A 27,386-nucleotide genomic window follows, 5' to 3' on the forward strand; every position below is an offset into this window, starting at 1 on the left:
TCTTCGACACAGCTAATCTTTTCTCCAAATTTGCTGTACCACAACTTGTGAGTTGTATCTCTCAGCTAACCCTCATAAACCTCTCCAGACACCCAAAAAAGCATTGGTGGACTATTTTAAACATCCACATAAAAGTTTATATATACATATGTATATAATTGTGTACCTTTCAGTTTGCTCCTTACCTTCTAATTTGTTGGGCAGAGGCATCCAAGAATGTGATATGCACAGACCCTCCTGGATTCAGGTCGTGGCCAGTCTCGTTCATTCATTTTCTTTCCTTTGACGTTCAGTGTGGAGTTTGGAGCTTGGAGCTTAGGAAAATTGGGGTTCCTTTGTGGTCACCGACAAAGGTGGCAGGGAGGTAAAGGCGACAAATGCTGGGTGTTTTAGACACATCGAGTTCACTGTTACTGTTGTTTTCCTCTTAATATAAATATATTAAAATTTAAATATATTTTTACTGAAATCTCTGAATAAGCAGTTAGTTAAAAAAATCTGTACAATATAAAGTGAATTCACAAATGGGTCTCAATGTGAGACGATTTCCTTTTCAATGAGGTAGCTTGGAACTGTCCTGGCCATCCTTGGGCCTGTTTTTTTCATTGTCTCTTTATACTGAGCTCTCGTCCAGCTTCTCCACCAGCTGTGTGTGCTTCCTCTTCTCCAGGATCTTGCTGAGCTCCTCAGTGAAGGAGCTGTAGAGAGGCAAGGTGGCCTCCTCGTTCTGTCGCAGCAGCATGTAGCTGTTGCCGTTCATTTTCCGCAGCATGCTGGGTAGGGTAGGCATCCCGTTGGTGGATTCCGAGGGGAGTGGTGGAGGCAGAGGTGGAGGGGGTGGCATGTCCTTGTTCGGGGATGCTGTCGGGGCCTCACCAGGTATAATCTGCAGGCATCCATCAGTGTGGTTGTTCATGTCATCTCCAGACTTCTCCTTGGAGTTGAATGACACAGTCTGCAGTTCAACCTTTGAATGCCTCGAATTTCCCATGCCGTACTTGCCTTTGCGATTATTTTGGCAGGAAACATACAATAAAACAATGATTAGAACAAAGCACAGACCACCGAGGATGACAATAACAGAAATGTAGACAAACTCCATTTTATGGGTGGCTTGAGACGCGGCCGTCGGCAACACAAATGGCACTGTGGGTTCCCCCACGTCTACTTTCTCCTTTGGCAGCTCCAAAAGCACATTAAGGGAGTACACCGCCACCAAGGAACGCAGGGAATTCTCTTCAGCATAACAGCTGTAATCCCCGCTGTGCTCCGGTAAGGTGTCAGTGATCAGAAGTCCATCAACGCCCACTCTGAAGCGCCCCCCGATATCTTCCAGGGGCCAGGTTTCATTTACCAGCCATTGAGCCTTGGCTAGGTTGGAGCTCAGATCGCATTGCAGGAGGACGTCATCCCCCTTCAGCACGGTCCGATCCTTCTGCACAGGAAGAGCTGCAAGAGATCACAAGACTGATTAGTCAAGGCCTCATGGTTAATTTAGTTATGTAGACTTAGATTGTATCAAGGCGAAGGATCAATGGTACAGGTTGAGTCATTTTTACATATAGCTCCATTCTTACCAACCATACGTTCTCTCTGCTATTAAAGTCCAAAGTCCCTCAGCAAGACACCACCACAAGCGCACACAAATGTTGGAAAAATAGCTTTTTTTAACATAGACAGACTTCCAGAAATGAGTATTCAAGCTTGAATATACATCATTTGTACTAGATTCAATTTCGTCCCATATCCTTGGACTGGGCCACGTTGTCCCACCAATTCAAGCTAGCCCACCAATGTGACACCCCGAACACCTCGCAACGCGCTGTGGTGACCCAGAGAGCACCACTGCCTCTTTAGCGTGCATAAGGCATCGTCCCCTCCTACCTTCATCACACCTCGCCACCCCCCCCCCCGCTGCTCCCCCACGTCTCCCCTCCTCCTTCCCCTCCATCATTCCTCCCTCCATCACCTTCCTCATGGATGCGCCCTGTACAATCTACGTAATTCTGCCCTCCCAGCCTCAGTCTTCGCCCCTCCTGATCCCCTCTCCCCCCCTCGTTCTTCTTCCCCCCTTGGGGTGATTCCCCCCCTCTCCCCCGCACTTCACAGCTCACGCTCTCCATCTCCTTCTACCCACGAGGGGTTCCTAGTCCGGTCCCCCCCCCCTCTTTTTCTCCCAGTGTTTCCCCCGTTCTCACATTGCATCAGTCACTAGCGTCCTCATGCCCCCAATCTGTAGATCCACAGATCAATGTCTACACCCCATAGACATGACTGCAATGTTGTATCACCTTTAACTGCTGATGATGTATTGTGACTGTTTTTTCATATGATGTAAAAGGCAATAAAAAATGATTTAAAAAAAAAATTGTACTAGATTCAATTTAAGATCTTTGAAGGGAAGAACAAATTAGCATCTCGCATACATAGCTTCTGGTAACCAGAAATTATGCAATTTTGTAACAGCAGAATTTTCTGCATTGTTATAGCCTTGCCAGACTTGCCACATAACCCATAATCTCTTGCATTATCTGCAGATTTTAACAACCGTGTAAAGGTTAACTGGTCATCTTTTTTGTTGTTGATGGCTACATTTAAATGATAAACGGATAATAATGAGGAGAACCTTTTGCTCAGACAATGTCACCATGTATGAACATGGGTAAGAATGACAGATGAGTGAAATTATACTGCCACAAAATGTTAAATAGTATGTGCATAATCTGCAGTTCCATGTTGTATAATTTAGCCAACTCTGTCTCATAATTTGGTTCTCTGCTGATTTCAGATTTGCTATAGATAGGCTACAGGTAAAGCGATTATGGCAAATTCTCTGTCGGAAAAGGAAGGTATTGTGATTTGTTCTAGTAAAGATAAATTGGGTCTGATTCACAAAGAATTTTCTCTGACTTAATTTTGGAGTACTATTTCAGACTTACTCCTTGGCTCCAGGAGTACTTTGATAGTAGGCCGCACCTACTTTAGGGTAACGATTCTAGGTCCCTTAGTTTATGCTCTCTTTGATTTCCTGGCTTACGCTTATTAGACACCACAAAGGGCATTGCCCATCCTGACTCAAAATGGAATTATGTATTTTATGGAAGCTGAACAATACTTCAGGGGTGGATGTCTGCCTCCCTAAGACAAACAGCAGAGAGCGAACACACTGAGGGGTCCCAGCGAGGTCCACGAGGATCACACTTTTGTTATGAAGTTCAGTACTGTGCTTGATGAGAACAAATCTACATTTTTGTTTTTCTTGTTACCGTGGACTTTTTTTAATGTAGTTTATTCGCCATGCATTTCATTATCCATACTTTAAACGCACTGAACATGAAACAAGGTTCTCGCGGTCATGTTACACTCAATACACAAACCAACAATAGAAAACAAACTGCTAAATCTGTGGGTAAACGTTTCTAGCTTAATCCTGAAAAGTATTCATTGTGAACTATGACAATGCTATTATTTGATGTCCTGAAGAGAACGGGGAGTTTAACACGTTCATAGCGGTTGAGAAAGAAATGTATACCGCACAGGTGTGTCCTGCAGCGCTCTAATGCACAGAAAAGGGAGTGCGAGGAAGTAAAAAAAAAGAAAGCCCAGCTAACGCCTCTCAGGCTTCATTTACATACTCTTGTAGCAGACTTTGCATTGATCTACGGTGGGCAGTTACTTATTACCCACTAGACTTCTACTGAGATCACCCCTACTCTAGGGGTTGTCATAGTGGCAACTACAGGCTAAAAGAAAAGGGGCACAGCCCAAAGCCCATACATGTGTTTGGGGTCCCGAATGATTTCTAGAGACAGTCTACAGACTCAAGGGAAGCCTCCATGACTGATACACACAGATTCAGTGAGCCCAGGTGTATCATCCAGAATATTGTGGCCAAAATATGAATACACCAAATATTGTAGCCTGAATATTGCGTAAAGAAATATTGCGATTTTTGTGGTCGATATTCTGATATACATCTGGATCCACCCCGGTAGGTGTCCTTATTATCATTGTAGGGTTTTCTCACTTTAAATTTCTTTATTTGCTAAGACGGAATTTTCTATTTTGATTCTGGTTCTTTTGACAGTTTACCATACTCACTCACTAGATTGATGGCTAGTCCATATGGTAATATAAAAATAAATATATATATATATATATATATATATATATATATATATATATATATATATATATATATATATATATATATATATATATATATATATATATATATATATTTATATATTATCCTCTGTCAATGCTGCTGTTGCCGAGTATTTATTGCTCCGATCCCTAGTTAAAGGATGCCAGATAAACTGTACACAGTTGCCCACAGAAGGATCATCTCAACTTTTTCCTCACCCCTGTTGGCAAGATTGAGACATACATGGATAGGGTGCAAACTCACTTACGTCCTGTGGAGCGACATGTTTTTGCTCATCCTGCTGCACTTCCCTGGTCTTACACAGTATTGATGATCGCTTCCTGGTTTCTATATGCACAGTCCAGTCGGTGAGAGGGGGAGGTGCCTGCTGAATGGAGCTGTGAGTGCACATACCAGCTTCTTGGTTGGACTGCTAAATTTATGGCATAGTCCTGTTATATCAGAATCAGACATCTACAGTGCAGGGATCATCATTTTCATATGTGTCGGTGGTATTCATCATGATCGCGGCAGCAGCTGATACATATTGCACACCGTACCCTCATTGACACCGCACGCATAGAAAAAAACAGTAAGTGATCCAGAAGAACGTGCGAGATCCAGGAAGGTCAGTAATGTGCCTAGAAACATATTGATTAACGGACACTGATGCACAGGAAGGGCATTTATGAATGCCTTAATAGTGCCAACTGGGAGCAAGCAAAAAGTTAACTGACCCACACGTTGTCAGTTTTATAGTCTTTGTGGAATCTAAAACTAGGTTTAGAACTACAATAAAAGCGACAGAGTAACTATACATATAAAGAGTGAGTATGGCAAACTTCCAAAAGAACTGGATTCGTATAAGATAGCCCTACTTAACCAATAAGACTATCTAATTTGAGATAACATTATAGATAATAAAATCATAATCATAACACCTTGCGGGCTGAGCATACTGAATACAAATCAACTCAACGTGGGGCTCCCTTGAGACTCTCTCCAAATCACACACCATCTGTGTGTGATGTAATGTTATTAGGGTTGGATATTCCCCCTCTTTAGGTTGACCCTACTAGAAACCCCTGCTGTTTGGTTGTGAGCTTGCCAAGAACATAGAGGTGCTTGCAGTCCACCCTTTGCTTACCACTGGTTGGCTTTACCATCACTTTCATTTGGCTGCTTCTTATTCAATGGCTTGATTGTCCTTCTTATGTCTGTCTCTCACCTGACGCATTAATACTTCCCTTGTGCCCTTCCACTGCTCACTTTTAGGGAACTACTTTTTTTCTTTTGCCTTAATCAGTTCACAAGAGCGAATGTGTTTCCAATTGTCTCCCTAGTGTGCTTCTCTTTCCCTGTGCTACGTCTTCCGCTCCCTCTCTGTTTCCTGCAAGCTTCTCCCCAAACATTTGCTGTTATACACTTGCCCATGTACGCTTCTCCCCATGTTGCTTCTTCATTTGAGTGCCTCTCTCCCAACTCCACGTTGCTCTCTCTCTCACCCGTTTGCTTTTCTTTGCCCCCACTGCAAACTTCACGTAGCTTACCCCACACGCATCTTTCGTGTTGCTTTCCCCACACGAGCCCTCCATGTTACTTCCCCCATCTCAAAGCACTTGTTTTGCTTCTCCCCATCTGAGCCAGCCCGCTTGTTGCTTCTGCCCTCCCTTGGCTCCATGTTGCTTCCTCTCACTGTGTTGTTCTCCCTGCCTGCTTAAATAAACATACCTCCACTCGTTTTTTTCTCCAACTTGGATCGGTAAAAAGAAACAAAAAAACACCCACAGGTGGTCGTGTCACAGGCTTTTAAAAAATGATTTTTAGCCATGCTGCACAACATTGCAGCATCTCTAAAAACCATTGGCAAAGCCAAAATGTTCATATGGTTAGACCTATTGGCTTTACCAATGCTTGTTATTTCTCTCCCTTTGCCGCTAGGACAACACTTACATTACAGGATTTCAGTAGAGTTATAATGGGTATTAGCTCACCCTAACAAACATTAGAGAATAGGCAGCTACCAAAGTGCGTAAATGTCCTGCAGACCGATCATAGTTTTGAGTCACTCTCAAGCACTACCCCTCTCAAGGCCTCTCAGCCTACGCCATGGTGCAATGATACTGGTCGCTTTAAGGCTTTTGATGGCATGCCTTAATGATGTCCTGTAACCAAATGTCCAATGGCCATCAATCATTGAATCAGAGCTTCCCTGCCTACCATCTTCTTTGAGTGACTATGGGTCCCAGCATAGTATCAGCGAAGACAGAATAATCCCATTCTTGGCACCTGCATGAACTTCGTACTTGTGAGAGGTACCATATTGTGAGCACTGGAAACTATATGTTTACTGTTCTCTGGACTTGAATTAGAAACACGCTTGCCAACTTCCATGGTGCTACAGTGTGTCACACAATATAAGCACTCTTCGCTGGTGAAATGCTGGCATCACATGGTGAACATAAAGTGAGATGGAAATTCCTACATAGAGTGAGTATCCGGCTTGTATCCGGGGGCTATGCAGAGGTGAATTCCGTTTTCAAGTATTACATCCTCCACAGGTCACGGAAGGCAGCGTTTGTTTAGGATGGTGAGAGCAGTTGCCTTCACCAGTAATGGGTAAAAAGCCCTTCACCCTCACAATGGCCAGACTTTCTCCAATGTCAAACTATAGCTACTCAAGCACTGACAAAATCTAAGCTTTCTAGTAACAACGGATTGAGTACACGCCATGGGTCAACTGCGATGTAGGGGGTTAAAAAAAGCTCTCAACTTCGAACTTTCTGCCTCTCGAATTATAGGAAGCCCCTTGCAAAGACTAAGTCCTCACTTGTCAAAGTATCATTTGTTACCCCCGATTTGCAGACAGAGATTCATAAAAAGAAATTCTGCTTGCGGTGCAGGCCTCGCTACAGTGCTGGAACTGTAAATGGTTGCCTGTGTAGCTTCCAACCTCTCAGTCTCCAAGGACCCTGGCCACACTCAACAAAGGAGGTCCTAGAAAACCCAACCGAGTCTGGCCTTCTTCATTTTTTGTGCAAAGGGGATGTGGGTTACTATTCAGACACAGCTGTTCCTTTGACGAGGACCAAGACTATATAGTTGGTTCTATCTCTATGATTGGGCAAACCAGCTAAAACATGAGAAATATGTTATTGTGTTTATTGTGGTGGCCTGACAGGGACTGTTCAATTGCAGTATACATTTCTAATAATTTAGTAAATATGTATGGACTCAGTTTCCCTGAAAACCGTACCTGATATAATACTCATATCTTTGCTGCCTTGTCCTTAGGCCACCATTACACAAGCTATCCAGCCAGCCCTCTCTTTAGACAGCTGCTGCATTACTGAAGCCTTTCACATCCACGGTAGCTTCAAATAAAAAATAACTCAAAGGCATGAATTAAAGTAATGCATGAAACAAATCTCCCAGTCAGTATCAATTCTTCTCTTAATAATATTCATAGCAGAGTGGAGTATGAATTTAATTTTGAAACTGGAGAAAGAAATATTCTGTATTCTCGTCGCTCAACGCCAGGAAGGCGTTTAAAAGCTGTGATAAATGAATATTCCGTGTTGCACCTTGCCCAGTCCTCCGGGGGGCCCACGTGGTGAAGGCTCTCTGATATTTCTGCAGCTTCGTCATTACCAGCGACAGTTTCCCTCATTACCGTGTCTAATTATTCTCGTCGCAGTCAGCACATTTTTTACGTATATTTTAGAAGCTGATAACTAAATGGCTGGCAGTCTGCCCTGTTAACACTTCACAGCATGAGCGGCAGGCGGGCATCTGAGTAAATATGGTAGGATTGTGCAAGGGGTTGACAGGCATTTAAGAGTCACTGGATAGGCTTCCTACTAGTGGCTTGCAGCAGTGACCGTAAAACAACAATTACAATTTCTAGGACCCCCTTTAAAAAAAATATGTATATACTGTGAATAGTATTGACAAAGGGTACACAATATGTACATACAACGCGTAATTATGTCAATGCGCGTCATTGTCGATAAAGTTTTCAAAAGGGAGTTGAATAATTACAAATACTCGCACCGAGCACTTTATTAAAAATACAAGGTTGTCCATTAATTGAATTAACCAGTAATCATCATGCATTTTGAACAAATGTATTAAATTATGTTGAAGCTAACGTGTAAACAAATGAACATGCAACAGAAAGTTAAGTTTAAGTCTGTCTTTCCTGTCGGCTGACAGGCAGTTAATGACGCAGTATGTACTGATATTTTTTCTTTAAAAATGGCCGCGCGCTCTCCTAACCGTAACCAGTGATCAAGACTACTGTGTAGTCGAAACGCGTTTGGCAGCGGCAGAAATAAAGAAATCTTGATAATCTCACATGGCGTGGTCGTTTGCATAATGGAGTGAAAGAGACTCGATCCAAGGAGTCTTATTGTGACGACGCAACTCTCGATCTGGTGGAGGCGGTTAATGCTTGGATAATTGCAGCATACGTTTGAACTGCCACCCCCCCACAACGCGGGAAAAAGACAAACGGCTGGATTTGCGGGACAGCCCAGACACCACGGACTTGCCTGGAGTTCCTCTGGCAGCTCTACGGCATAACCAAGGTGAGCGGATAAGACTGACCCTGTGATTGCCTGCGGGGGAGAGAGTGAAGCCATTACGAACTCGTGATTCAACACGGTGAACGTTTGGCGGATGAGATTCTAGCGATAGCGCTGACACATTTCTGGATATGGATGCCGCTGAGGTTAACGAGCGCGAACAAGCAGCGCTACAAGTATTCACCGATGAAAGTGGTCCCTCGAGTGACGGCGCTGTACCAGGCACGAGCGGGAATGTACAAAATGAGCTCATGATACGATTAAGGCGACTGGAAAAGCTCCAAAGATCCGAGGTCTCTAAGTGGTGGGAATCCAAGTCACTGCAAAGATATCTGGAAGTGCAACGTATACCCTGAGGACTCCGGGTAATGGTTGCGCCGAGTTACGAAGACCCAAACCCGGAAATGCTGAAGGAATGGGCAGCAAATAACAACGACTCTACACGGAGAATGTTGGGCATTCTCATAAAATATGCCGATATCGATAGGAAGAAAATTCTGGAGGAAATAGAACAAATCCTGAATGACTTAAGCAAAGAAGAAGATCAAACTACTATTTCAAAATTTAAAGCCGAAAGTAAGGAAAGAATTGAGAAATTGGAAATATCAATAAAAGATCGTAAAACGCATAAATTTCAGCGCGATAAACAAGATTACGAACGAGGGCAGATATACACCTTTGCCAAGAAGTTCGACGCCATTAGACAACAAAAACAGGCGAAATCGGCTACCCTATCGAAAACAGGAATGGAACCTGCATCTGATTTAAGCAGTGTCACAAGCTCTGACTATGACACGGAAGGAGAAACTAACAGACCCATACCGGGTGTGATACCATCCGTGATAGATGAATTGGGATATTTAAACGTGGAGCGACGCTACAATCTGCGTCAAAGGCCACCAGCACAGAGTGCAAATTCAGAACCACCAGAAGGAAAAGGCAGAGGGCAAACCGGCGGAAGGGGTCAAAGCGCCGGGAGAGGTTATCAAAAGCAGAAGAAAAAACAGACGAAGTAACAAATAATACCACCAAGGAAATGACTATCATCAATTTAACTAACATCCAATTGACTGAAAGAGAACAAAAGATTTTGGAACTGGGCCTTTCATTTTGCCCAGAGGCTGACATGGACTTTGTACAAACTCGTATCGATCTTTTTAAGTTTATAAGACTGCTTAAACTTAAAAAGCATTTCCTTGCAAACCCGAGGCAAAAGACTTCTGAGGCCCCCCTAGCGGGTGCTGCAATTGAGGACAACCTGAGGGTGGAGGACATGGATTTAATGATGGCACTAAGAGCAACAAATATGGAAGCACAAAATTTGGAACCTGAGGACTTTGCGGATAACATTGCCCGGGAAGAAGAAATCAATATATATCAAGATGCCCCAACACCTTTTAGACCGAGATCACGTTTTACACCAACATCAACTAAAGACACTGTTGACGTTTACAATGAACTGGTCTTAAATGAACTGAAGAAGTTGGGTAAGGACATGAATCCAAATAAAGTGAATAACGAACAGCAAAAAGAATATTATGCTTTAATCAAAAAACTGTTAGAGTGTAATAATTGCATAGTGCGTAATGCTGACAAGGGGGGCAATGTGGTCCTTTGGGACAGAATGAAGTATTTATCTGAGGCATACAGGCAACTTGATGATAAACGTTGCTATGCACGCGTTGAGGAAAAAATAATGATAGAAAGTCATGAAATGTTCAACGCTGAGCTAAAACAGTGGTACGATTCTTCACTATTAACACATGATGAGTATATGTATTTGAAGATCGAGATGCCCACCACACCTGTATTTTATTTAATTCCAAAGGTGCACAAAGATTTATCAAGCCCCCCAGGATGCCCTATTATTTCAGCAATAGGCAGCGCACTAGAAAACACTTCCAAATTTGTTGACTCTTTTTTGAATCCTTTGGCAAAGACGTTACCCTCGTTTTTGTTAGACACTGGGAACTTTCTGAAAAAAATATACGACACACCATGGGAAAATGACTATCTGTTAATCACTATCGATGTGGCCAGCTTGTACACAAGTATCAGGCATAAGGATGGTATCCGTGCCGGTAAACATTTTTTGGGTACAAGAGCCATTAGTTTGTGGTCACACACACAAATGCTCCTGAGAATGGTGGAAAAATGTTTGACCAGTAATTATTTTTTATTTTATGGTCAACTGTTTCATCAGACGTGTGGTACTGCCATGGGCACCTGCTTCGCCCCCAGCTATGCGAATTTGCATATGGGTTGGTGGGAGGAGCAGGTGGTCCGGACGTAGTATCAAAAGGAGTGGGATGAAAATATTATCCACTGGAGTCGTTTTATCGGCGATTTATTTTTGGTCTGGAAAGGATCGGAAGCCAAGTCTTTTATATTAAAGCTTCAGAAGAACGAGTTAAATTTATCCTTTACAAGTACCATCAGTAAAGATAGTGTTAATTTCCTAGATTTAACAGTGTATGTCGAGCAAGGCAAAATTCATACTAAACTTTACAGAAAACCCACCAGTGGCAACACTTTGTTGCACGCAAAAAGCTTTCACCCTATGGCCCTCAAGAGCAGCATACCGTATGGGGAGAGCCTCAGAGTCATGCGTAACTGTAGTACTCCTGTGGAAACAGAGAAAGAACTGGAAACCTTGAGTACTAGATTTAAAGAACGGGGCTACCCCACTACTTGGATAGCAGAAGGAATACAGAAAGCCTCGAAGCTAAAGAGGGAACAAATCCTCTTTGGCAGCATAAAAGAGCGCAAGAAAGATAACCAATACAGATTCATAACAGGATTTTGTAAACAACATGTTGAGGTGAGAAGAATACTCAACAAGCATTGGCATATCATTAAAAACGACCCAGTGCTTGGGAAAGAAGTCCCCAAGAGACCACAAATTACATTCAAAAAAGCAAAATCCTTCAAAGATTGTTTGGTAAGCAACATGCTTAAAAAACCCCAACCGAAAAAAACCTGGCTAGACAAAAATGGCTTCGTAAAATGCACAAAGTGCAAGGCATGTAATCATGGCGTGAACTGCAGTAAATACAGATTGGGCCTTTCCAACAGAATGGAAAAGATTAACAACAAATATACATGCAAAACTGATTATGCGATCTACATTCTCGAGTGCCCTTGTGGGCTCCGGTATGTGGGCAGCACAATCAACGAAGCCTACAAAAGGATTTTACAGCACCTGCGTGCAATTAAAAATGCTGACAGGGGAGGAGCCAAGATGGCGATCGGAGCAGACCTGTAGGCTCCCGGCTCCGCCAGCCTTTGTCCGCCGCACCGACATCCTGGCATATATCCTGGTGAAATTTAATACCGGATTGCGTGCGGCGCGGCGCTGATTCCAGCGGTGTTTTCCCTGAGTCTCTCCCTGCCCGGCGGCCGGAGATAGCTCCGAGACGACTTTCAGCCCTGGACCCCGCCTGAACACTCGCTCTTTGCCGTCCCCCGGAGGACTGATGGTGACCAGCCTACCCTATCGACGCTGAAGACCTGAGCACCGGTGGGAACCTCGTGTGGCACTGTACGTGTGGCGCCGCTTGAGAAGACTCGAAATAAGCGGTGAGAAGGGAACGCTTGCTCCAATGCGGCACTAACCCGAAACGAATCCTTTGTTTGGGACAGGTCGTATGCGGAGGGGGTAGCTCGGCCATGTTTGCTTGTCCACGGTTGCCTGACTACCTCACTACCCTGATCCGGTATGGGTCGCCTCTCCGCGATGTGACACTCACTGACATTGTCTTTGGTGCTACTGAAGTCTTGCATTGACGTTCGCCTGTGCCACATCTAACCTGGCGATTGCCCTGGATTTGCGCCATAATGGCTTTGTTTGGTGCTCCGTGTTTTGGGGAAGAACGCCCGTCCCTGCCAGTGAACTGTGCTGCCCCGCCTGAGATGGGGTCCGATTTTCAGGCGCCTTCCTTTGGAAATGAGAGACATGGGCTTCAGCCCACACTTTCTATCGGTACCATCATGAATGCCCTGCGCGACTTCCGTGCCGATATGCACCAAGGCTACCAGGTACTTGGAGGGAAGCTGAACGATATGGCGTCGGCGCTGCGGCAGGGATGCAACGCTCTGATGCAGCAAACCCTCCATTCGTCTCTGCCTGCGTCCCATGGGGATACAGTGCTACCTTCTGCTTGCCAGACAGACTTGCCCGCCTCCAATTCTATGGACGCCCGAGACCGCCAGCCTGACAACGATGTCTGGGATACTTTGTCTCCCCTTTCACCGGAGAGTGCTACATTGTTGGATTTTACATCGCGAGTGCCTTGGAACCTATCCGCAGCATTGCTGACCCTAACGACAGCTCCTGGGTTATATCCGCCGACTTTGTTATCGAAGAACTCAGACATTCTGCAAGTCTCTGAGGAACCCCCTATTGTGGTCGGTGACTTTTCTGGTGACTTTCGACGGCCATTTTACGTTTCTGAGACACTTTCATTCTCTCTGCGGCCATATTGTCTCTTTGTCTTACAGTGGGCGGGTCTTTTCCGAGGAACGTATTTGGGGATGCATCCACGATCGGGCCAGGGCTAGGCTGCTTTTTCTTTTTTAACAGCTTCTTTGCTGGTTGAGCCGGGGTTGGGACGTTTTTCTGCATCCAGTTTACTCTACCGCTGCTTTCCTCTTTGCTCTCTCTGGGGCGGGATGGTTCCTTTCCTCTGACGGTTTTGGCTCCTTACGGGGGGCGGATGAGTGGGGCCACCTGAGATCGGGCCAGGGCTGGGAGATTTCTTTAGTGTGCTGTACGCATTGCCGGGCGGGGACTGGGATGAGACTGCTTATTGTCTGATTTATTCGTCCATTTTGAATTGACTCTCCCCACCTCCAACTCTGCTTGCTACTTCTGTTGTGCTGCTGATATTTGAGGTTGGGGATGCTTACGGGGCTGGTGGTGACCGGGAGTATGTTTAGCTTTCCTCCTCCTACCTCTTCTGAGAGTCGGAGATTGAGATGGTCTTCTCACTCTCTATACTCTCTTTCCCGCTTGGGGTTCTTTTGGGGCGACAGGCATGCCTATTGGGGGGGGGTGGGCCGTGGCCTTCCGCTGGTATGCAGGGTGGGGGGATGGGCTGTGTTTCGTGTTTTTCTTTGTCTCTATGGCCCTCTTTCTTTTTCTTCTCTTCTTCTGTTTCTTTCTCTTCTGTATTTCTTTGTTTTTTCTGGGGTCGGGGTTCAGTGTTCTTAGGGAGTTTACTGTGTTGTAACATTCTCTACATAGCGTTTGGTCTTAGTTCCTTGATGGTGGCCTCCTGTTTCCTGACAAATGCCTTCCTCTATTATGCCTCCTTCAGGGTGCTCCTTGAACGATGATGGCTATCCTGGTCAGTGATTAGCTTTGACTCTCTTTGTGGTTTCCACATTGTACTCGACAAAATCATAAAACTAAACCTTTTCCTATCCTTGTATTATGGTTCCATGTTCTACACGATACTTTTCGCCCATTGACTGCTTCAACAGCGTTCTGTCCTATTGGTTCTTTCGTATCCTTTTTCCGTATGTCATAGCGGCCGGCCCCGTGGGGTTGTAGGCAGACGCTGTGTACTGTGCATTTTACAAATAAAGGTTTTAAAAAAAAAAAAAAAAAAAAATGCTGACAGGGCTTATCCCGTAGCCAGGCATTTCGAATTGATGCACAATAAGGATGTCAAAGGACTGACATATTGTGTAATTGACTCTGTCCCAGCTATCCAAAGAGGGGGTAATAGACTGAGTAAGTTGAGAAAACTAGAGTCAAAATATATAATCAAGTTGAATACTAAGCAGCCAAACGGTCTTAACATTGAAGAAGATTTACATAGACATCTTTAATATTAACTCTTGGTGACTGACAAGTAGTTTCTGCTAAACTAACACTTATGAAAACTAATTTTGATCATGATTAATATTTTGTGGACAGCACTTCTTCATAATGTATTTGCACTTGGCAGTCAACATGAATTATAATGGTTGGATATATTATCTGTTTGTTTCCATGTATGGTACAACCGGTATGTTTGCTCACTAGAGCTTTATTATGTGCAATGTTTAAGATGGTTGTGAGATAGTAACTCAGTAGGTAATTTTCAGCCGAGAGGAAAATAGGTAATGAACAGTGAAATTTAATAATTGTTCAGGCTAAGCCCACATGGGCGTTATTTTCCAACTTGTGAATAGTATTGACAAAGGGTACACAATATGTACATACAACGCGTAATTATGTCAATGCGCGTCATTGTCGATAAAGTTTTCAAAAGGGAGTTGAATAATTACAAATACTCGCACCGAGCACTTTATTAAAAATACAAGGTTGTCCATGAATTGAATTAACCAGTAATCATCATGCATTTTGAACAAATGTATTAAATTATGTTGAAGCTAACGTGTAAACAAATGAACATGCAACAGAAAGTTAAGTTTAAGTCTGTCTTTCCTGTCGGCTGACAGGCAGTTAATGACGCAGTATGTACTGATATTTTTTCTTTAAAAATGGCCGCGCGCTCTCCTAACCGTAACCAGTGATCAAGACTACTGTGTAGTCGAAACGCGTTTGGCAGCGGCAGAAATAAAGAAATCTTGATAATCTCACATGGCGTGGTTGTTTGCATAATGGAGTGAAAGAGACTCGATCCAAGGAGTCTTATTGTGACGACGCAACTCTCGATCTGGTGGAGGCGGTTAATGCTTGGATAATTGCAGCATATATATATATATATATATATATTACCTACTGGCGTTCGCCAGTAGGTATATGTAGTTAGGATTTTTTCCCTATGGGATTTTTGAAACTTCTATGTCTAATAACTTTGGCGTTTGTGGACGGAATCGGCTGAAATTTTCAGGAAAATGGCACATTTTGTTTCTGAGCAGCCCCTGAAAATTTGGTGAGGTTTCGTCAAGGGGGGGCCGAGAAAAAAGGGGGGTCCCAAAACACGTTTTTCCCATTCATTTTTCCATAGGGCGGTTGGACTCACTTTTAGCTCGAACGGCTGAATGGATTTGCACGAAACTTGGCAAAATTGTAGGGACTGTTAGCCCAATGTGCCTTTGCTAGTTCTCAATATATGTGCTCCAGTAGTTTTTGAGAAATTAACGTTCAAAACAAGATATATATCTGTAACAGCGCTCCGGGCAGCGATCGGTCCGCTTACTTTTCGCGAAACGGAACTTTGCGCGCAGAAAGCTGATTGGCTCTCCGGTGTCTGTCAACATTCTAAACAGTCCGGAGCGGCCGCCATCTTATCTCTCGGTAGGATCGAGAGAGAAGAAGAGGTGAAAAACCAAGGGGGAATTTATTGAAAGGGGGCAAGGTATACCCCTCTTGACCCCCTAGGAATGTTGTTGGGGTTATTAAAGGGTCCCGTGGGGAAAATTAAAAAAAAATGATTTTTCACGGTAGAAGCGCTTCACGGGCCGCGAATTGGGCCGCAAACTGGTAGCGAAACGAGAATTCGCCATTTTGTGCTTCGTTTTAATTGTTTAGAGACAAAAATTATCGCCGCACATCGGCCACAATGCATGAATATCGCTGAAAAGTCAGCGATATTTATGCATTATCCAGCAAATGCTCTTAGCCATGTTATCCACCTTCCATTGGATAACATGGCTAAAAACTGCTCTGTGCGTGAGCTTTTTTTTTTTTTTTTTTTGCTGCGTGACGTGTGTTAACGTTCGATTCGATGGAAATCAGGAAGTGTTGACCACCATTTTGTCACTGCGAGTAAATATTTTGTTATAAATGAATCCTTATTGATAAACATTGTCTGCGCCATCTTGCGTTTTTGTCCAATGCCACAATTTTGTCGTGCACGGCAGCCATTTTAGATGCCTTGACCAGGGCCACTCTCTGCACGCCGCCGATCCTCAGCATGGCTCCCCACCCTCGCAAGCATCTCCCCCACGCACTGGTCACCCCCGCTCTTTCTCTCATACATGGGCCATATACTGCCCCCCATCTGCGCTGCTCTTCTCTGAGAATCACACCCTGTGCCCGCCTGACACCTCCCTTTCACCCTATTCACTACCGCACCCTCTGACACTCCTCTTCCTCTGTGTCCGATTGTCCAGGCCGGACCTAGGCTATCACCTAGCCCTGCGGATGTAGTTTATGGCCCCAGCTGTAGAGTATCCAGACATGCCAACCCTCCCGATTCAGGCGTGAGACTACTGATTTCAGTGCTAGTCTCCCGCCTCCCGATTCCTGCAAGCAAAAACCCGGGGGCATATTACCAACAACTAGCGATAATTTTTGTCTCTAACTTGTTTAGAGACAAAAATTATCGCCGCACATCGGCGAATTTTATCGCACATAAACCTTGCTATTAGCAAGGTTTATCGCAAATGCGATAAAAAACGGCCGCAATGCATGAATATCGTTGAAAAGTCAGCGATATTCATGCATTATCCAGCAAATGCTCTTAGCCATGTTATCCACTTCCCATTGGATAACATGGCTAAAACTGCTTAGGGCAGGTGTTAGGTTTTGGAGATATTCGCGCTTAGCGCGAATATCTCCAAAAGTTGGTAATAGGAGATAGCGATGGTTAGGGACTGTTTCCAGTCGCTAAAATCTTGGCACGCCCACTTTGCATGTCATTAGTGATAAATATCACTGATATGCAAAGCGGGGCCCAAGATGGTCGCTATCTCCTTTTAGCTGTCACTAACTGGTGTTAGCGACAGCTTGGTAATAGGGAGATAATTTTATCTCTTTTTTTTGGGGCTTTTAAAGCCCAAAAAGCGGAAATAAACCCCCTTGATAATATGCCCCATGATTTCTCGGGGGTTTCAGCTGACAGGGCTTGGTATTGTGTTACGTGCTAATTTTTCCAGGAAACGTCAGAGGGTCGATGCAGGGGTTCTAGAAGGGGTGATAAACCATTTAAGCCTCATGAACAAGCGCATGGTCTTTTAAAGATTTGTGAAGTACTCGGGGCGGCGGTGTGTGTGTGCCCTCTTTCAGGAGCGGGCGGGTGGGGCACTGCCAGCAACTTGCCAGGCCAGGCAGTGTTCAACACGTGCATCACCCTTTCTCTGCCTGCTATTGCGCTCCATGCTTCGGAAAGGTAAGAAAAAGAACGTGCATTTGAGTTTGAAATGTCCGATCTTGTAGCAGTACACTTGCAAAGCCCACACATGACAATAACCCGATTCAAGGCCCCATTCACCCGATTTTTTAAACATATATAGCACTCCAACAAAGTTAGATTTTAAAACTTTATTAACATTTAACTATAATGAACGGAACAAAAACTGTAAAAACATTTAAACATTTTTCACCCAAAAAAGCAACAATGGTCAGAAGCTGTCTTTTGTGCGAATAGTCCCAAGGCAGCACAACGTGCAGAGTTCTGGACGGCACCCAGGTGATGTCGCCTGGGTGCCGCACTGGTTTTGGGATCCTACAATGCTGCTCCGAAAATTGGCGTGGGGCGTCCCGGGTGGGGCGGGGGGAGGCCTTGTCAGTAGCGGTCTGTTGTGCGAATAGTCCCAAGGCAGCAGAACGCGCTGAGATGTTGATGGCACCCAGGTGATGTCCAGTAAACTGCCGCACTGGTTTTGGTATCCTACAATGCTGCTCCGAAAATTTGCGTGCGGCGGCCCGGGGGGGGGGTGGGGGGGGGGCGTGGGGGAGGCGGCGTGAACGGGCCTCCCCAGGTGGCGGCCATCCAGCTGAGTTGCGCCCGCTCTTGCGGCTACAGCGTCTCGCTCACCATGTTGTTGAGTTGCTCCCACTCTTGCAGTGCAGCGATAGGCGCCTGCCACATGACTCTCAAAATGGCGGACGGCTCTTCGGTTTTGGGCCTGGTCCACTGAAATGGCCCTGGGACACCTTGGAACTCGGACGCTTGCCTGCTAGGGCTTGGGCTCCATTCTCGAAAAGCGTCCCCTCAGCCGTGAAGATTCTACAAAAGTCTTGGGGGCCCCCGACTCCCGCAGGCTTCCGGTGGGGAGCGGCTGCCATGATTGCTCGCGGAATGACCACGACGGAGCCACGAGATGGTGGTGCTCTCATGCTGACGCCAGCTTCAGTCTGAATGATCCAGAAACAAGGTGGGGCTTTCATCGTTTGGGAAAAAAAAATGTTCTAAACCAATGAAAAGTGTTATTTTTAGGTCATATGACCAAGCCTTCCATCTTTAGGAAACCAAAAGTAAAATGATCCAATGAAAAGTTTTATAAACAAGTCACATGACCTGTTATGCGGCATAGGGCTACAAAAAGCGTAGAAAATCCGTTGGCACGTGAGGCGGCGTCAGTAGCGGACCGATGTGCGAATAGGCCGAAGGCAGCACAACGCGCCGAGATCCGGATGGCACCGAGTTAGTGTCCAGCAAGTTGCTGCACTGGTGTGGCTATCCTACAATGCTGCGCCGAAAGACGGCGTGTCCAGCTGAGTTGCGGTCACTCTTGCGGTACAGTGACTCGAAGGCGCCGAGATCCGGATGGCACCGAGGTGGTGTCCAGCAAATTGCCGCACTGGTGTGGCCATCCTACAATGCTGCGCCGAAAGACGGCGTGTCCAGCTGAGTTGCGGTCACTCTTGCGGTACAGTGACTCGAACGCGCCGAGATCCGGATGGCACCGAGGTGGTGTCCAGCAAATTGCCGCACTGGTGTGGCCATCCTACAATGCTGCGCCGAAAGACGGCGTGTCCCGCTGAGTTGCGGTCACTCTTGCGGTACAGTGAGTCGAACGTGCCGAGATCCGGATGGCACCGAGGTTGTGTCCAGCAAGTTGCCGCACTGGTGTGGCCATCCTACAATGCTGCGCCGAAAGTCGGCGTGGGGTGCCCCGTTGGCTTATGAGGTGATGTCAGTAGTGGACCGATGTGTGAATAGGTCGGAACCAGCACAAGGCGCCAAGATCCGAATGGCAAGTCCTGGATGTTGAGTGTCTCAGTTGAGAGTTCTGAGCAGTGCTTGTAAGACTGTCTGAAGCTTATTTGCACCTGCTGCAGCTTCACTATTGCCCTGGTGTGGCCAAAGGTCGCACATGACATAGGCGGCCGGCTCCCGAGGTCCGGCGGAACTTTTTTCCTTTTCCTTTCTGCTTCTTTTCCTACAATCCGTTTCACCTGAAGACACGACCAGGTCCCTGAATGTGTGCAGGGGGACGCTATTGATTGAATGAAAATGGCGGCTTGACACAAAGCTGACTCAAGCGTTGCTGTTGATGCTATACAGACAAAAATTGGTTTTCAGTTTGTACATTCTTCAGGATTTTTTTTTCTATCCAAGTCTGATTGAGAGTTTGTAGAAAAATGGCTTCAGATTTTCCACATACTACTCTTCAACATTCTTCCTAAATGAAACAATGTGAAACTCACTAGGAGAACGGCTGTTTCTGTTTCCTTTCAAAATGCTGCCAACAATATTTTCTGAATGGAAGACACCATCTTGTAGCATAAAGGGCCGAAAGGGGTTCTGGTCTGGCCGATGGTTGGTGGAGACATTTTGACTATATCTTGGACCTGCCCGGCCTCGCCCAAAATGGCGCCGGTATAAATGGGACTCGTAACTCCTTGCCCGCAAATGTATATCTAGAAAATGTTATTGTAAGTGGCCCTGTCGTATTTTAATTACAAAATGTACGTCCACCGATTCCGCAACTGTTAGACACCTTTGTTCTTGCAACCTAATGGCCCGCTCGTTACGTTCCTCCACAGTGTAAATGTCTCCTCATCATATACGATTTCAGTTTGCTCCGTGGCCGGCCCACGTGGTTATAGGCCCGTATTTGTATACTGACATTTTCACAATAAAGGTTTTTAAAACAAAACACGGTAGTAGTATTTACATTGGTAAAGTTTTTACTTTTAGTCACTGTTTTCGAATCAGTAAAAGGCAAGTGAAATAAAGCAGTCCAATTACATGACGGATAAAAGGTATAATATGTAGGAACGCAGTAAAGATAAATGGTCAAGGGCAGTTGTGTTTTTCATTTCTGCAACATAAAGTGATCGATAAGAATCTGATAATCAGGCGTATCGGCGACTAAGACAGCAGGCCGAATCTCTTTTACTCAACGGCTCCGTCATGGAAGGAAGAAACGCCCTTTTTCTCGAAAAAGGAATATATTTTACTTGCAGGACAGTTGTAAATTTTCCGGGAAAGTACATTAGCCTGGAATATTATAAGATATGTTTAAAAAAAAATAATGTTCGAAAACAATAAAAAGCGTAATTTTTAGGTCATATGACCAAGCTTTTCATCATTAAAATAACAAAAGTAAAATGAACCAATGAAAAGTTTTATTAACAAGTCACATGACCTGTTATGCTTACGTTACGCGCTGCGCGCCGCGCCTCGGATCACTTCCGGGTGCGCTAACGCGGCGTGTCATATAACGCATTAAGCGACAACGTAGGTCAAGAATATAGTCAAAATGTCTCCACCAACCAGCGTTCGGAACACAACCCCTTTCAGCAGTCCAAAAAGTTCTGTTAAATGATAACAGAGGGGACAGGCAACAAGAACCATCAGTCAAAGAGGGGAGGGCAAGTTCTTCTCTTCCGGGTCATGTTGGGGCGCTACCGGAACTGATCGAATTGGTAGTCTACAGTGTTTCTGGATGTTTCAGACTAAAGCTGGCGTCAGCATGAGAGCACTACCATCTCGTAGCTCCGTCGTGGCCATTCCACGAGCAATCATGGCAGCCGCTCCCCACCAGAAGCCTGCGGGAGTCGGAGGCCCCCAAGACTTTTGTAGAATCTTCACGGCTGAGGGGACGCTTTTGAGAATGGGACCCAAGCCCTATCAGGGAAGCGTCCGAGTTCAAAGGTGTCCCAGGGCCATTTTAGTGGACCAGGCCCAAAACCGAAGAGCCGGCCGCCATTTTGAGAGTCCTGTGGCAGCCGCCTATCGCTGCACCGCAAGAGCGGGAGCAACTCAACTACATGATGAGCGAGACGCTGTAGTCGTAAGAGCGGGCGGTAAACAGCTGAATGGCGGAAGAGGCACAGTGTAGCAAAAGCGGGCGGAATGGCAACTGAAACGGTAAAGGGGCGCCCCACTACAGCGTGTCTTCAGGTCAAACGGATTGTGGGACAAGGTCCAGAATTGAAGAGTCATCAAAAGGCAAAAAGTTCCGCCGGACCCCGGGAGCCGGCCGCCTATGTCGGGGGCGATCTCAGGCTACACCAGTGCTATAAGACTTGGGGAGGGTGTCGGAGCCAAGCGTCTTCTGCGAGTCCATGGCCATCACACCGCCCCTCAGGGGCCTCCGTCAAGCTGTTTAGGAAGGTAACATATCACATTGTTTTCTAATGCAGTCAGGTCCACAAACGACACTCACTTACTTTGAGAATAGTGAAGCTGCAGTAGGTGGAAATAAGCTTCAGACAGTGTTAGAAGCACTGCTCAGAACTCTTAACTATGGCACCCAACATCCAGAACTTATGCCATTTGAGAATGGCAGTGACATTGAAGCAACTCAGGGACCAAAACCATTAACGTACTTTCACTTATGAAAATCTTACTTGGGGAGGGGGCAGGAGCGAAGCGCCCCCTCCCAGTCCGCGCCACCACACCGTATGTTGAAAATCTGAAGCCATCGTTCTACAAAGTGAACCAACCTTGGATTGAAAAATCTAGAAAAATGTACAAACTGAAAACCAGTTTTGGTCTGCATAGCATCAGTAGCAACGCTTGCTATCAGAGTGCATGAGTTTCATGCTCGATCGATTGAGCTAGCCGGATCGGGCAATAAAAAGTATAAAATAGTTATGTAAATAGTTATTTAATAAAATGTTTTACCCTGTTTCTTTGCTGGTGTGTTGTCTATATTTTTAATATTTGCATAGGGTTTGTCGTTATTTTGGGCGGGGTGGGTGACGGAGTCGAGCTGTCTTGCAGCCCTCATGGTGTGGAGCTCAGTTCATCTCACTATTTTCGTATTTCTCATGAAGGGTTGTTCCTAATATTTCTATTTTAGCGAGGTCAAAAAGAGATCCAATTAGTGGCCTACTGATTTTGCTCGATTACTTTTATTTTTTTACACGATTTTTCACTATCTGCAAAGACTAAACAGAGTATTGCGACTTTGTGCTTGTTTGTAAATAGAGAATGATCCAAAGAGAACCAATTCTAAAACAGTAAATGCTTGGATAACAATCAATCAAATGGAGAGACAAGCAGGCACGACGGATTACAACGGGGGCAAAGGCCTGCGTTAACTACCGTTCACTATCTGCAAAGAGAGAGTACTACTAAGAGAAAAGAGGGGAGGGGGGGGGGTGCAGAGCAAAGCACATCAGCGTGCATAAATACGAAAATGTTTTTATCTATCACGTACTTGACATTTTAAAGCTTTTCATATTTGCTATTAAAAAACCAATGAAATTCACAGAAAAAACCATAGGTTATAGTGGATATATAGTTAGGAATTTGCATTTACAAAACCTTGAAAATTCAATGAAAAAACCATTGGTTTTAGGCCATATATAGTTAGGGATTTGCATTTACAAAACCTTATTTTACTCGCATAAAACCATTGAAATTCCATATATAGTTAGATGCGCTAACTATATATCGCGCACCCGCAATCCACTGCTGATGATGTCACATATTACATCATTCATGACATTGTCAGTGACATCACTGATGACATCACTGATGACAACTCAAATGACATCACTGATGACATCTCAAATGACATCACTGATGACATCACTGATGACAACTCAAATGACATCACTGACAACATCACAGATGACATCATTCATGTGTTAATACGATGAACCTCTACAGACTCTGATATATCCTTAGATACACTCAGTGAAAACAGACACTCACAGACTGTCACTCATCCATGGAGTTACTCATACACCTAGACAGTCATGCAAAGAATCAAACACACCTCCAATTCCTCAACTATACAGTTATACACACCTTACTTATTGAAACATATTCTAATACATATTTACTCTCTTATACAATCCTTGATACATGTTCACAATGATCCATACAGCCACTCACACATTCACTGGCTGTTATGCAGTTATTTATATATGTTAACTCTCACATGTACTGTGTTTTACATATGTACTTACTTTGACATGTAGCACTGAGATATCCATTCACTCACCAATACACTCATGCACACAGTCAACCGCCCATATAGCTGTTTCCACATGCACTCTTGAACTGATACACCTAGTGAATCAACTGCTTACACATCTATGCACAGAATCACACACCTCCCAGCCACCCACACACATACTCAGTCTCCCATACAAATACTTGAGCAACCAATGAATAACCCATATAGTTATTTATATAGCTACTGATCAACACATGCAGCAGTTTACAGAACAACAGATATAATGATACACAAATTAATACAGTTTAATCACTAACCTATGCACTCAGTGAGACACATTTAATCACTCACTCATACAGTCAGTCATGCACCTACTAAATCCTTCATCCAGACACTTATACATCCACTCATTCTTCAATATGTAAGACATATTTTAACTTTACAGAAACATACAGTCACTGGATGTTGTGATCAGTGATGTCATCAGTGATGTCATCAGTGATGTCACTGACCATGTCATGAATGATGTAATATGTGACATCATCAGCAGTGGATTGCGGGTGCGCGATATATAGTTAGCACATCTAACTATATATGGAATTTCAATGGTTTTATGCGAGTAAAATAAGGTTTTGTAAATGCAAATCCCTAACTATATATGGCCTAAAACCAATGGTTTTTTCATTGAATATATATATATATATATATATATATATATATATATATATATATATATATATATATATATATATATATATATATATATATATATATATATATATATATATATATATATATATATATATATATATATATTTCAAAACCAGAGCTGGGCTATAGTACTCATGAAAGCTATGGTAGACTACTTCCAATATGAATAAAACACTTATTATGTACAGAACATGCTTATAAGTCTTGCCTACAGACAGCTTAGTTAAATGACCTACTGTGCACTATTTTTTTTTTCTAACAAAGAGAGGGACAGGAAGGGCTTTGTTGACGGGGTCCAGTGTACGTGCCCTGACAACAGGTAAACAAAGAGAGTATGTTATGTTATGTTATGTTATTTAAAATTTATAAAGCGCACATACGCCCAAGAGCTTCTTGGCGCTGAAGAGAGATAAAAAAAAACATAACAAAAGAGATACCAGCAAGAGTCACTATTTCAAATAGGCCTGTGTAAAAAGGAAGGTCTTAAATGCCTTTCTAAAGGCAAGGAGATCCTTACTCTGTCTGAGAGTCAAAGGTAGAGAATTCCACAAGGAAGCTGCTAGAAAGTGAAAACAGCTACCTCCCTGTCGCTTTTTCTTGAACCGGGGTACCTCAAGTAGATCTTTGTGGGCTGATCTCAGGCTACGTGAGGGGGTGTATCTCCCTATCAATTGCCTGATGAACAGGCAATTGATAGGGAGATACACCCCCTCACTGAGTGTTAAAAGAGTACTCAGTTCCCCTGAAAAAACTGTTGGAAACAAAAGTTAGTGAAGGCACACAGGAGGGGGATCCTCCTTTTCGGAACTAGAGTCCTCATACACCCAGCAAGCCAGGTGTCATGCTTCATCATTTGGGCTCGCCACTCGTCGGGTCGGCGGTGCAATACCCGACGGGTACCCATAAAGGGGTTCTTTGGCGGGGATCTTCTGTTCCTGCCGTATGGTGCTGGGGGTGCGAGGACCCTAGGGAAGATAGTGAATGGTGTAGATGTGTGTTAGTGATTTTTAAAAGAGGTTGGGTAATCCACAACAAACTTTTAATAAAGTGGTAACCCACCTCATTAAAAACAAGAAGAGTGGTTGCTTTTCAGGCTTAAGGGTCCGGGAAAGCAAAATCCTACTCTAAAAAATGATGGTCGACATGTTTCATGCTGGTATGTTCAAAGTGAAACTACGCATTTCTTCAGGACCAAATGAAAGCTATCTACACTACTGAGTGTTAATGCCCTAGTCTTTAATCAGTGAGTGCCGGGTCCCGTTTTGCTGGAACCTGGAGAGGATGACATAAATATAGAATAGTGATGTCACCCAAGAAGTACTCACATAGTATATAACAACTGTCAAAAGGAAAGGGTAGAGGTATACTTTCTCCAACGTAATTAGATTAAAAGAAGGAGAGAAGATTAAAAAAAAAGCCCGATGACTGGAATCAGGGAGACAGAAAGATATAATAATTAATTAATCCCAATGAGGGGCAAAAATGTAACTCACCCGGGTCACAAAAAGTGTCCACTTCAACGGAATCCCCGGGCGTATGACACCTCACAGTAGATGTCCTATATTAATGGGAGGGTGACCCACAAGATGGGGTGGTGTTACTCGGTATTACAAGAGGGTACATGTTTTGTATTACCATAGTATAGATAGTCAAGTCCCACAATGTATTAGGGTGCGAAAATAGTCAATATATATAAGTCCGCGCTATATAAAAATGCATTAAATAAATAAATAAAATAAATAGATAAAAATTACAATGTGGGTAAATTCGTGTGCTTTTGGTTGAAGACTCATCTAAGACGTTGAAAGGAGGAGGTGGGGGTGTTGTATAAACAACCAGTGAGCCGAAGTGACAGGTAACAGTCCCCTGGCACGATTCGCTTTGGCAGTATCCAGTCCTGCGTGCACTTTTATTTTATCCCTCGCCCAGCCCCCCCCCCTCCACCCCCAAAAAACATACAAACTATAATGCCAGGAGCTGAGAAGCTTCCAGATTCCGTTCTCTGCTTTTCTTTCGACGCACAGATGAAACGTTTGGAAGCAGCAGCGGTAGAGCCCGTGAGCCTCCGCCTGCAGCGCGCCTCTGATACACACCATGCATCATGGGCGCACAGGAGATTTTTAGGTTTCGCCTATTATCATTATAGGCGAAAATTCAAGTGCTCGATCGACTAGTCAAACCACTGCAGTTTCTTCACAGTGCATGTGAGTCACCACGAGAATCACGTGACCACAAGCCTCTCGTGAACGAGCCCAGCCAGCCCAGCCTCCCTCACACAGCTTCTCCCAGCCATATGGTCGTTCGAGTTGCCCACCCCCTCCCTCTCCAGCGCCTGCCTTCCGTGACTCGCATTAGATCATCAGAGGCAGCCCAGCCCAGCAGGCAGCCCACCCCCCTCCCTCTCCATATGGGCAGCCCACCCCCTCCCTCTCCAGCGCCTGCCTTCTCTCTCGCATCGCCTCGCTGGCCCGTTTATTACTTGGTGTGCCTTTGTCAGAGTTGCTTGGTTTTTTATTTTTAGTTGTTGTAAAATTCTACTTAAAGTTTTGCGCTTAGGGTGGGGGGTGTATCGGGGGCACTCTAAGCACATCAAAATGGCGCATTGTTGACTATACTTTCACAGCCTGCACTCTGTACATTTCCAGAGTGGATGTCCTCCTCTCACCGTACCCTTTCACACAATGGCCAGCTTCGCTCCGCCGCACTGAGACATGTGGTGCTTGGCGTGCATGTGCTAATGAAATTATCGCTTCCTGGTCCCTCTTCCTGGGCAGTGTCGTGACCCAAGCCCATGCCTCGGGGTCAGTGTGTCCGCAGGATTCTTCCGGAGGCACAGCTGCAGGCCACGTGAGCCCCCAAGCGCCAGTGCGCAGTCCGTGCTTCAAGGCGGGTCGCCC

At 44.7% G+C, this 27,386-nt stretch overlaps 1 protein-coding gene and 1 long non-coding RNA gene across 4 annotated transcripts in view; both read right to left on the reverse strand.

Moving 5' to 3' along the window:
* Window positions 1–310, reverse strand: part of LOC147711969 (uncharacterized) — a 32,521-nt gene extending 32,211 nt beyond the window's left edge. Inside the window, exon 1 of the long non-coding RNA XR_015295969.1 lies at window positions 186–310. This is a non-coding gene — a long non-coding RNA (uncharacterized LOC147711969). The remainder of the gene's footprint in view (window positions 1–185) is intronic.
* The window catches only part of SEMA4G (semaphorin 4G), a 698,845-nt gene continuing 671,730 nt past the window's right edge, over window positions 272–27,386 (reverse strand). For all 3 annotated transcript variants that reach the window (XM_086922681.1, XM_086922680.1, XM_086922682.1), the window contains exon 15: window positions 272–1,449. In XM_086922681.1, the coding sequence (XP_086778807.1) occupies window positions 614–1,449 (836 nt within the window). In that variant the 3' untranslated portion in view covers window positions 272–613. The remainder of the gene's footprint in view (window positions 1,450–27,386) is intronic.

The sequence above is a fragment of the Lissotriton vulgaris genome, chromosome 5 (assembly GCF_964263255.1).
Source record: "Lissotriton vulgaris chromosome 5, aLisVul1.2, whole genome shotgun sequence".
Taxonomy (NCBI): Eukaryota; Metazoa; Chordata; class Amphibia; order Caudata; family Salamandridae; genus Lissotriton; species Lissotriton vulgaris.